This window comes from Gymnodraco acuticeps, unplaced genomic scaffold (assembly GCF_902827175.1).
Source record: "Gymnodraco acuticeps unplaced genomic scaffold, fGymAcu1.1, whole genome shotgun sequence".
Classification (NCBI taxonomy): domain Eukaryota; kingdom Metazoa; phylum Chordata; class Actinopteri; order Perciformes; family Bathydraconidae; genus Gymnodraco; species Gymnodraco acuticeps.
This window is the reverse complement of record NW_022990013.1, coordinates 1583-15479: the sequence shown is the minus strand read 5'-3', so window position 1 is coordinate 15479 and position 13897 is coordinate 1583. Positions and strand designations below refer to the sequence as shown.

Here is a 13897-nt window from a genome sequence, read left to right as displayed (position 1 = left end):
ACCCCTCTGTCCTCAGACCCTCTGTCCTTAGACCCTCTGTCCTCAGACCCTCTGTCCTCAGACCCTCTGTCCTCAGACCCTCTGTCCTTAGACCCTCTGTCCTTAGACCCTCTGTCCTTAGACCCTCTGTCCTCAGACCCTCTGTCCTTAGACCCTCTGTCCTTAGACCCTCTGTCCTCAGACCCTCTGTCCTCAGACCCTCTGTCCTTAGACCCTCTGTCCTCAGACCCTCTGTCCTCAGACCCTCTGTCCTTAGACCCTCTGTCCTTAGACCCTCTGTCCTCAGACCCTCTGTCCTCAGACCCTCACATCGTACAAGGAAACACTTCCAGAGAAACCCCACAGTTTTAAGGGGAAATGGGAGAAAGCTCAGGGAGAGCAACAGAGGAGGGATCCCTCTCCCAGGACGGACAGACGTGGAATAGATGCCGTGTGGAAATCCAAGAGATAATACATTTTACAGCATATAGACCGAATGTTAGGAAATGCATGTGTCTGTAATAAGAAGATGAATCCACGAGGATGTCAGCTACAATCCTGTGGAAGCCATCAGGGAAGCAGCATGACGAGACCCAAGGCAGGACCGCAGAGACAGGTTCAGCCAGGAAGCTGGGTTAATCGGAACATGAGAGCAAGGTGTCCCCGACAGTCCAAGCCTATAGCAGCTAAACTAACGTGTCTACGTATATGCCCTCCCTTAGGGTAGGTTGAGGGAAAGGGGGAGCAAGTACTTGTACTCAGTAGTGTGTACTCATGTTGTATTTGTGGTCCAGCAGGATGCAGAGTACGGGCAGGGTTACGCCCAGCAGGGGGCGCCAACCTCCTTCTCCAATCAGATGTGAGCGGACAGGAAGCAGGTGAGTCCCTGATGAACTAATGAACTCGTTAACTCTTATTCTAATCACATTGTTTCACATTATGTTTGTCTTTCCATCACAGAAATCGTCGGAGTGAATCCAGCCTGCAACCTACCCACAATGCAACACTCCTGTCTGTTCCAGGGTGGTGGGCGGGGCTTAAAGGGGGGGGGGGTTAGATGTTCACTATAATGAATCGATGTGTAAATGATAAAAATAAATTATAAATCCACGACTTGAACAAAGCTGACGATGCTGACGATGCTAACGATATTAATGAGTGTGTGTGTGTGTGTCATTAACAGAATATATATAGACCAGCTGTTCCATGTTTCTATTAGCCAATGACCTGCCCCCTCCCCCTGTATGCCCCGCCCCCAGGATCCTCAGCAGCCAATCACCACGGAGCAGTGCGTCCGTTCTCATGACATCACCTACCAGCTGTGCTGTTTGTCTTGCTGCATGTAAATATCAACACAGGGAGTGATGTCACTCAGCCGGTCTCCGTGGTGACGCTGGATCCAAAATGGCGTCCGGTCTTACAGTTACCAAAACAAAGGCCCGTCTGAAAATCTTTAGGGATGTTATTGACTACTTATTATTTATTATTGACTATTTATTATTCACTATTTACTAGTTATTATTTATATTTATTATTAACTAGTTATTATTTATATTTATTCTTACTTTCATTTTTAACACTTTATTTATAAAAACATGAAAACTGTTGTGTCTCTAAATCTTCAGACGGGCGTTTGCCCCCCGCCCCCTCGGCTCTCAGCCAATCAGCAGCAGCCGTGAGCTGTTTTGTTTACGTAAAGTTTCCGGGTCTGAAATCGTGATGCTTCTTCTTTGTTGGTTTTCCTGGGAAAGTGAAGTTTGTTCCTCCGCATGGTGCCGTGTTTCCTGCTCGTGTTGTAGCTCCTGTACAGGTGTGTGTGTGTGTGTGTGTGTGTGTGTGTCATCACTCCATTGGTGTTTCTTCTTGTTCTGTTTTTATCTTCCGTTCTTCTTCGTGATTCTCCTCTGTGATGTGACTTCCTGTGTGAGGCATCAGTAACCATGGCGATGGTGATGACAGTGAAAATGATTTGTGTAAGTGTGGTTGTGTGACTTGTTGCTATGGAGATGCTGTGTTAATTCAATGGAACGTTTCAATAAACTACAAAGTGTCAGAGTCCGAGTCCGCGTCTGATTACTGCAAACATTACATCACATGTTACACTGTACATCTACTGTACATCACATGTTATACTGTACATCACATGTTATACTGTACATCTACTGTACATCACATGTTATACTGTACATCACATGTTATACTGTACATCACATGTTATACTGTACATCTACTGTACATCACATGTTATACTGTACATCACATGTTACACTGTACATCTACTGTACATCACATGTTATACTGTACATCACATGTTATACTGTACATCACATGTTATACTGTACATCTACTGTACATCACATGTTATACTGTACATCTACTGTACATCACATGTTATACTGTACATCACATGTTATACTGTACATCACATGTTATACTGTACATCTTCTGTACATCACATGTTACACTGTACATCTACTGTACATCACATGTTATACTGTACATCACATGTTATACTGTACATCTACTGTACATCACATGTTATACTGTACATCTACTGTACATCACATGTTATACTGTACATCACATGTTATACTGTACATCTACTGTACATCACATGTTATACTGTACATCTACTGTACATCACATGGTATACTGTACATCACATGTTATACTGTACATCTACTGTACATCACATGTTATACTGTACATCTACTGTACATCACATGGTATACTGTACATCACATGTTACACTGTACATCACATGTTACACTGTACATCTACTGTACATCACATGTTATACTGTACATCACATGTTATACTGTACATCACATGTTATACTGTACATCTACTGTACATCACATGTTATACTGTACATCTACTGTACATCACATGGTATACTGTACATCTACTGTACATCACATGGTATACTGTACATCACATGTTACACTGTACATCTACTGTACATCACATGTTATACTGTACATCTACTGTACATCACATGTTATACTGTACATCAAATGTTATACTGTACATCTACTGTACATCACATGGTATACTGTACATCTACTGTACATCACATGGTATACTGTACATCACATGTTACACTGTACATCTACTGTACATCACATGTTATACTGTACATCTACTGTACATCACATGTTATACTGTACATCACATGTTATACTGTACATCTACTGTACATCACATGTTACACTGTACATCACATGTTATACTGTACATCACATATTATACTGTACATCACATGTTATACTGTACATCTACTGTACATCACATGTTATACTGTACATCTACTGTACATCACATGTTATACTGTATATCACATGTTATACTGTACATCTACTGTACATCACATGTTATACTGTACATCTACTGTACATCACATGTTATACTGTACATCACATGTTATACTGTACATCACATGTTATACTGTACATCTACTGTACATCACATGTTATACTGTACATCTACTGTACATCACATGTTATACTGTACATCACATGTTACACTGTACATCACATGATACACTGTACATCACATGTTATACTGTACATCACATTATATACTGTACATCTACTGTACATCACATGTTATACTGTACATCACATGTTATACTGTACATCTACTGTACATCACATGTTATACTGTACACCTACTGTACATCACATGTTATACTGTACATCACATGTTATACTGTACATCTACTGTACATCACATGTTATACTGTACATCTACTGTACATCACATGGTATACTGTACATCACATGTTATACTGTACATCTACTGTACATCACATGTTACACTGTACATCACATGATATACTGTACATCACATGTTATACTGTACATCACATGATATACTGTACATCTACTGTACATCACATGTTATACTGTACATCAATCAATCAATCAATGTTTATTTATAGTCCAATATCACAAATGTTACATTTGTGATATTGGACTTTACAGTTTGTACAAAATATCAGTATGACAATACGACACCCTCTGTCCTTAGACCCTCTGTCCCTAGACCCTCTGTCCTTAGACCCTCTGTCCTTAGACCCTCACATCGTACAAGGAAAAACTTCCGAAGAAAACCCACAGTTTAAAGGGAACATGGAGAAAACCTCAGGGAGAGCAACAGAGGAGGGATCCCTCTCCCAGGACGGACAGACGTGCAATAGATGCCATGTGTAAATTGAAAAGATAATACATTTGCAACATAGGTAGTCCAAATGTTTGGAAATGCATGTGTGTATAATAGGAAGATGAATCCACGAGGATGTCCATCCAGGACCTATGATCCAGGACCACAGCCACGACTCAAGATCCAGGACAGAGGAGCGCAGGATCATCCATGACTCCAGATCCCGGCGTATATAGACACCAAAAAGAAAGATATTTGGGGAAGCTGGGTTAATGGGAACATGAGAGTACACAGGTATAGACAGAGAGAAGGAAGAAGTAAGATGTCCCCCGACAAACTAAGCCTATAGCAGCAAAACTAGGGGCTGAATCTAATCAGCCCTAAATATAAGCTTTATCAAAAAGGAAGGTCTTAAGCGCACTCTTAAAAACGGATAGGGTGTCTGCCGCCCGAACACAAACTGGAAGCTGATTCCACAAATGTGGAGCTTGATAAGAAAAGGCTCTGGCTCCCATTGTACTTTTAGAGACTCTAGACTTATATCACATGATATACTGTACATCTACTGTACATCACATGATATACTGTACATCACATGATATACTGTACATCACATGATATACTGTACATCTACTGTACATCACATGATATACTGTACATCACATGTTACACTGTACATCTACTGTACATCACATGTTATACTGTACATCACATTATATACTGTACATCACATGTTACACTGTACATCTACTGTACATCACATGTTATACTGTGCATCTACTGTACATCACATGTTACACTGTACATCACATGATATACTGTACATCACATGATATACTGTACATCTACTGTACATCACATGATATACTGTACATCACATGATATACTGTACATCTACTGTACATCACATGATATACTGTACATCACATGATATACTGTACATCACATGATATACTGTACATCTACTGTACATCACATGTTATACTGTACATCACATGATATACTGTACATCTACTGTACATCACATGATATACTGTACATCTACTGTACATCACATGTTACACTGTACATCACATGATATACTGTACATCTACTGTACATCACATGATATACTATACATCTACTGTACATCACATGATATACTGTACATCTACTGTACATCACATGTTACACTGTACATCTACTGTACATCACATGTTACACTGTACATCTACTGTACATCACATGTTATACTGTACATCACATGTTATACTGTACATCAAATGTTACACTGTACATCACATGTTACACTGTACATCACATGTTATACTGTACATCTACTGTACATCACATGTTATACTGTACATCACATGTTATACTGTACATCTACTGTACATCACATGGTATACTGTACATCACATGTTATACTGTACATCTACTGTACATCACATGTTATACTGTACATCACATGTTACACTGTACATCACATGTTATAATGTACATCACATGTTACACTGTAAATCACATGTTATACTGTACATCACATGTTACACTGTACATCACATGTTACACTGTACATCACATGTTATACTGTACATCTACTGTACATCACATGTTACACTGTACATCACATGTTACACTGTACATCTACTGTACATCACATGTTACACTGTACATCTACTGTACATCACATGTTATACTGTACATCACATGTTATACTGTACATCACATGTTACACTGTACATCACATGTTATACTGTACATCACATGTTATACTGTACATCACATGTTATAATGTACATCACATGTTACACTGTACATCACATGTTATAATGTACATCACATGTTACACTGTACATCACATGTTACACTGTACATCACATGTTATACTGTACATCTACTGTACATCACATGTTACACTGTACATCACATGTTATACTGTACATCTACTGTACATCACATGTTACACTGTACATCTACTGTACATCACATGTTATACTGTACATCACATGTTATACTGTAAATCTACTGTACATCACATGATATACTGTACATCACATGTTATACTGTACATCTACTGTACATAACATGTTATACTGTACATCTACTGTACATCACATGTTATACTGTACATCACATGTTATACTGTACATCACATGCTACACTGTACATCACATGTTATACTGTACATCACATGTTACACTGTACATCTACTGTACATCACATGTTATACTGTACATCACATGTTATACTGTACATCTACTGTACATAACATGTTATACTGTACATCACATGTTACACTGTACATCACATGCTACACTGTACATCACATGTTATACTGTACATCACATGTTATACTGTACATCTACTGTACATCACATGTTATACTGTACATCTACTGTACATCACATGTTATACTGTACATCTACTGTACATCACATGTTACACTGTACATCTACTGTACATCACATGTTATACTGTACATCACATGTTATACTGTACATCACATGTTACACTGTACATCACATGTTATACTGTACATCACATGTTACACTGTACATCACATGTTATACTGTACATCACATATTACACTGTACATCACATGTTATACTGTACATCACATGTTACACTGTACATCACATGTTATAATGTACATCACATGTTACACTGTACATCACATGTTATACTGTACATCACATGTTACACTGTACATAACATGTTATACTGTACATCTACTGTACATCACATTATATACTGTACATCTACTGTACATCACATGTTCTACTGTACATCACATGTTATACTGTACATCACATGTTATACTGTACATCTACTGTACATCACATGTTACACTGTACATCACATGTTATACTGTACATCTACTGTACATCACATGTTATACTGTACATCTACTGTACATCACATGTTATACTGTACATCACATGTTACACTGTACATCTACTGTACATCACATGTTATACTGTACATCACATGTTATACTGTAAATCTACTGTACATCACATGATATACTGTACATCACATGTTATACTGTACATCTACTGTACATCACATGTTATACTGTACATCTACTGTACATCACATGGTATACTGTACATCACATGTTATACTGTACATCTACTGTACATCACATGTTACACTGTACATCACATGATATACTGTACATCACATGTTATACTGTACATCACATGATATACTGTACATCTACTGTACATCACATGTTATACTGTACATCTACTGTACATCACATGTTATACTGTACATCTACTGTACATCACATGTTACACTGTACATCACATGTTATACTGTACATCACATGTTATACTGTACATCAATCAATCAATCAATGTTTATTTATAGTCCAATATCACAAATGTTACATTTGTGATATTGGACTTTACAGTTTGTACAAAATATCAGTATGACAATACGACACCCTCTGTCCTTAGACCCTCTGTCCCTAGACCCTCTGTCCTTAGACCCTCTGTCCTTAGACTCTCACATCGTACAAGGAAAAACTTCCGAAGAAAACCCACAGTTTAAAGGGAACATGGAGAAACCTCAGGGAGAGCAACAGAGGAGGGATCCCTCTCCCAGGACGGACAGACGTGCAATAGATGCCGTGTGTAAATTGAAAAGATAATACATTTGCAACATAGGTAGTCCAAATGTTTGGAAATGCATGTGTGTATAATAGGAAGATGAATCCACGAGGATGTCCATCCAGGACCTATGATCCAGGACCACAGCCACGACTCAAGATCCAGGACAGAGGAGCGCAGGATCATCCATGACTCCAGATCCCGGCGTATATAGACACCAAAAAGAAAGATATTTGGGGAAGCTGGGTTAATGGGAACATGAGAGTACACAGGTATAGACAGAGAGAAGGAAGAAGTAAGATGTCCCCCGACAAACTAAGCCTATAGCAGCAAAACTAGGGGCTGAATCTAATCAGCCCTAAATATAAGCTTTATCAAAAAGGAAGGTCTTAAGCGCACTCTTAAAAACGGATAGGGTGTCTGCCGCCCGAACACAAACTGGAAGCTGATTCCACAAATGTGGAGCTTGATAAGAAAAGGCTCTGGCTCCCATTGTACTTTTAGAGACTCTAGACTTATATCACATGATATACTGTACATCTACTGTACATCACATGATATACTGTACATCACATGATATACGGTACATCACATGATATACTGTACATCTACTGTACATCACATGATATACTGTACATCACATGTTACACTGTACATCTACTGTACATCACATGATATACTGTACATCACATGATATACGGTACATCACATGATATACTGTACATCTACTGTACATCACATGATATACTGTACATCACATGTTACACTGTACATCTACTGTACATCACATGTTATACTGTACATCACATTATATACTGTACATCACATGTTACACTGTACATCTACTGTACATCACATGTTATACTGTGCATCTACTGTACATCACATGTTACACTGTACATCACATGATATACTGTACATCACATGATATACTGTACATCTACTGTACATCACATGATATACTGTACATCACATGATATACTGTACATCTACTGTACATCACATGATATACTGTACATCACATGATATACTGTACATCTACTGCACATCACATGTTATACTGTACATCACATGATATACTGTACATCTACTGTACATCACATGTTACACTGTACATCACATGATATACTGTACATCTACTGTACATCACATGATATACTATACATCTACTGTACATCACATGATATACTGTACATCTACTGTACATCACATGTTACACTGTACATCTACTGTACATCACATGTTACACTGTACATCTACTGTACATCACATGTTATACTGTACATCACATGTTACACTGTACATCACATGTTACACTGTACATCACATGTTATACTGTACATCTACTGTACATCACATGTTATACTGTACATCACATGTTACACTGTACATCACATGTTACACTGTACATCACATGTTATACTGTACATCTACTATACATCACATTTTATACTGTACATCACATGTTATACTGTACATCACATGTTATAATGTACATCACATGTTATACTGTACATCACATGTTACACTGTACATCACATGTTATAATGCACATCACATGTTACACTGTACATCACATGTTATACTGTACATCACATGTTACACTGTACATCACATGTTACACTGTTCATCACATGTTATACTGTACATCTACTGTACATCACATGTTACACTGTACATCACATGTTATACTGTACATCTACTGTACATCACATGTTACACTGTACATCTACTGTACATCACATGTTATACTGTACATCTACTGTACATCACATGTTATACTGTACATCACATGTTATACTGTACATCACATGCTACACTGTACATCACATGTTATACTGTACATCACATGTTATACTGTACATCTACTGTACATCACATGTTATACTGTACATCTACTGTACATCACATGTTATACTGTAAATCTACTGTACATCACATGATATACTTTACATCACATGTTACACTGTAAATCTACTGTACATCACATGATATACTGTACATCACATGTTATACTGTACATCACATGTTATACTGTACATCACATGTTATACTGTACATCATATGCTATACTGTAAATCTACTGTACATCACATGATATACTTTACATCACATGTTATACTGTACATCACATGTTATACTGTAAATCTACTGTACATCACATGTTATACTGTACATCACATGTTATACTGTACATCACATGTTATACTGTAAATCTACTGTACATCACATGATATACTGTACATCACATGTTATACTGTACATTAGGGTGCATCAACAAACACAATTCTTGAATTTTGATATGGCTGGGTGCTAAAAGTGTTCCAATATATGTAGAAACAACACATGCAAAATATTTTTCCAATACATGATGATTTAGGGGTGCCACCGCACATCTGTTTTTGTTGGATAAAGTGGTAAACAGTGCTCAATGGGCGCCATGGAGATCTGAGGTAAACAAGACTGCAGTTCAAGAAAACTGAGGTGATCTTTCTGTTTTTGTGTTGGGTATGTATTATTACATATTACTGTCATATCTGTAGTTGTGTCTTTGTATACTTAAGTCATATTTATACAGGTATGTGGTGCTCATTACATCTAGCTAACAATCTAACAATCTAACAATCTAGCTAGCTAGCAATAGTTTACTAACCACAGTTAGCTATCTATGTTAGCTAAGCTATTAAGCTTAACATCAACAGTAGCAGCTATTCTAGAGTGGACAATGTGATATTCAGAGTATTGATGTCTCATGTTTATTGAGACGTAGCATTGTAGTTGTTACAGTAAATTAACATTTTAAATATAAGTATATTTGCGAGCACAGCTAGCTACTCTGGTAGTAACGGTAAGTTATGTTGAAGTTAGACTATGTACAGCTAAAATGTGAGGCTTATGCAAGCATGGGTTATCATAATTGAGTGATATTAAGTATGCCAAGATATGATTTTAAAATCTATCCTTGTCCTTGTATTAAATTAACATTTTAAACATAGGTATATTTTCAAGCACAGCTAGCTACTCTGGTAGTGATGTAAGAGTAAGTTATCATTGTAATGATAAAGTTGGACGATGTACAGCTAAAATACAGCATGGTTTATCCTAATTGAGTGATATTAAGTATGCTAAGATATGATTTTAAACACTATCCTTGAGCTTGTGTCCTTTTCATTCCCAGGCACTGCACAACACAACCTACCCCAGGATCCAGCTCTCCTAAGATGCTGCCCTCACCAACTGGTCCCTGCCAGACTAGCAGTCGCAGCCTGGTCTTTGGTCTGGGCCCCAGCATCACCAGTGAGGATGGCATCATCACCGGCGACAAACTGCCAACTGGTCGTCAGATCTTACGCTGCATGCTTGCCAAGAAACCTGGTGCAAACGGAGCGTTGTCGCAGTTCGAGGCAACCAAGGGTGTCCTGGAGCAGGTGCGGCTATTTTACAAGAAAGCCAACATCCCAATGGTGAGCGACAAGCGGGCCTGCCACAAGATGGTAGACTTAGTCAATGCTAACAACAAGCTGCGGAAAATCTCCCAGGCCAAGCGCTCCAGTGAGACTACAGCGAAACAATTGGAGAAAATGGAGTGCAGACTTGATGCCACATTTCCGCTGTGGCCTCCAAATGTTGAAAAGCTGATTGATAACCCAGAAGACCTAGCTTTCTTGGCCAGCATGAAGACCGACAGAGTGGCCACATTTGGTGTATTGGACAAAAAGCTGCAGCTCAAGGTGAAGCGGCGAGAGGAGCGTCAAGCTGCTGCAGCAGCCAGGCAGTCCCGCTGTGAAAAGGAGCTGGAGGAGATGACGGCAATGTCCAGCTTGGTGTCGGAGAGTGATGAGGAGCCAGAGGAGGATACTAACACAGTCTGTCTAACATCTGAGGGCGAACCATCCCACAAGCGTAAGAAGACTGGAACAAACGTCTTCATTCCACATGACATCCTTAGCCGACCAAGTGTTGTGTCACTGGCTACAAGGTTGAAGATGTCACCAACGCAACAGGCTGCCTTCACGCGTGGCCTGTTTGCAGAGTCAGGCGGTGACTGTACACATCTCTCTGCATCTTACGCAACAGCTGACCGAGCAAGACGCCAAGTGCTGGAGACAATCAGTGAGGAACGGCACAAGCAGTGGACACCACCTCCATTGTGCACCCTACACTGGGACATCAAGTTAACACCGATGCTCACCAATGTGCGCCAGTTGGAGGAGCGTCTTACAGTGGTGGTTGGAGATGCAGAGCGGCTGAAACTGCTTGGTGTCCCGGCGTATAAGAAGCAGACCAATGAGGCATGTGGAGTGATCATTGCCCGGTTGACATGCAAGTTGCTGCAGGACTGGTGCTGCGCTGACCAGGTTGGCAACATGGCATTTGACACCACTGCGTCAAACACCGGCCATCTCACAGCAGCCTGCATTGCCATACAGCTCTCACTGGGCCGACCACTGCTTTGGTCTGGGTGCCGGCACCACATTGGTGAGGTCCTCCTGAACCAGGTTTTTACAGACCTGAAGATGGAGACATCGACGCTCGCCAGAGGTTACCTTGTTCACACGTCTGAGAGAGAAATGGAACCTGTTACCACAATAATCCAGCAGCCAATGGTCCCGTTACATTCCTGGCAACACCGAGCAACCACTCCTGGGCAAGTTACGTGCTGAACTTGTCAGGTGCGCAAAAGAAGTGACTGACCACAAGCGAGGTGACTACCGTGAGTTTGTGCAGCTGTGTCTTGTGTTTCTGGATGAAGGTGGTGAAGAGCAGACTGCAGTGACCTTCCAACGACCGGGAGCGCTCCACAAGGCACGATGGATGGCCAAGCTGCTCTATACTCTCAAGCTGGCTTTGATGAAGCAGCACATCGCGTTGCTTCCCCAGGGCACAATTACCACACGGCAGCAGGTGCCGAAGATTCGGGCATTTGCCATTTTCATTACACACATCTATGCAAAGTGGTGGTTGACCTGCGATAAATCTGTAGATGCTGCCTGGAATGACCTGACACTCTACCACCACCTGCAGGCATACAAGGCTGTAGATGAAGGCATTGCAGCATCAGCGATCAAGGCACTGGAGAGGCATCGCTGGTACCTGACAGGTGAGATGCTACCCCTGGCTCTCTTCAGCAGCAAGGTGCCCAATGAGGACAAGCGTGCACTTGCCAGTGCGATCTTGGAGCACAAGCCCGCTGATCTCCCCATGCACATCCCTGAGCAGCGCTTTGGCACTGGCTTTGGCAAGCCAAAGTTCCCCACCCTCTTGCCAACCACCAGCTTGGCTGATCTCGCCAATAGGATTGCTGGTTTGGGATGCAGCCAGCTGCACATTGATCCAGAATTGATGTCTCTCGATGTGAAGGAATGGGCGACCAATGCTGCGTTCAAAAAAAGTGAGGTCAATGTATGTGCAATGAACGTGGTCAATGACTGTGCCGAGCGTGGCGTCAAGCTCACGTCCGACTTCGTCGCAGTGGCCAGGAAGGAGCAGCACCTGCAGAATGTGCTGCAGGCAGTTGAACATGACCGCAGCCAACAGCAAAACCTTCGCCGCTGCAAGCTAATCGCACGCTTGCGATAGGACCGTTACTCTTGGGTGGCGGGTGGGGAGACATATCTGGAGGGAGACGCACGGGCTAGGTTCAGAGTTCAGGTTCCATTTCCTCTCTCTTTCTCCCTGGTGATGTTGCTCAGTGGAGCGGACTCTGGCACAGACTGAGCAATTAAGTTTGAAGTTTAGTTAGGGTTTGTTCTTTTAAGTGTGTCAGTATCGCCCCTTGTGTTTAACAATAAAGTCAATTAAACTTTATGTGTGTCCGACATCCATCACTGCTGTACAAAACTCAGGGTAACGTGAACATGTCCCATTGAGCTCCATTAATTGTGTCTATAGGACAAATGAATGGAGAATCTTGAAAGTTGAATTCTGAGAAATGCCTAAGTTGCCCAAAGGGCAAACTAACAATTTTTACTTTGATAACCCTATAGAACATGTTACTGTATAAAAGTTCACTGTACTCAACATTTCCAGGTCAACCTTTTGGCAATTAGACTAAAAATTGCACATTTTTTGAAATTTCACAAAAGTTCATGTCTTTGGTGGCACCCCTACATCTCAATGGAATTCCTCAAAACTTTGCAAATGTCATTTTTATG

At 40.4% G+C, this 13897-nt stretch overlaps 1 protein-coding gene and 1 long non-coding RNA gene across 2 annotated transcripts; both read left to right on the top strand.

Annotated features, from left to right (window-relative positions):
* The first annotated feature begins 700 nt into the window (after positions 1-700).
* LOC117544293 lies at positions 701-2034 on the top strand. The gene is made up of 2 exons (XR_004568678.1): positions 701-857; positions 940-2034. It is a non-coding gene; the product is annotated as an uncharacterized LOC117544293 (long non-coding RNA).
* Positions 2035-9987: 7953 nt separating this feature from the next.
* Positions 9988-13322, top strand: LOC117544294. Its single transcript, XM_034213212.1, has 3 exons — positions 9988-10250; positions 10921-12284; positions 12496-13322. The coding sequence occupies exons 2-3, from the start codon at positions 10964-10966 to the stop codon at positions 13320-13322; spliced, it is 2148 nt and encodes a 715-aa protein (XP_034069103.1). The 5' UTR covers positions 9988-10250; positions 10921-10963.
* Positions 13323-13897: the final 575 nt, after the last annotated feature.

What these genes read in the sequence shown, in the direction of transcription:
- LOC117544294 (XM_034213212.1), top strand. Translation starts at nt 10,964, where the DNA reads ATGCTGCCCTCACCAACTGGTCCCTGCCAGACTAGCAGTCGCAGCCTG. An exon ending in GACATCGACGCTCGCCAGAG is followed by an intron (nt 12,285 to 12,495) that starts GTTACCTTGTTC and finishes TTCTGGATGAAG; the next exon opens with GTGGTGAAGAGCAGACTGCA.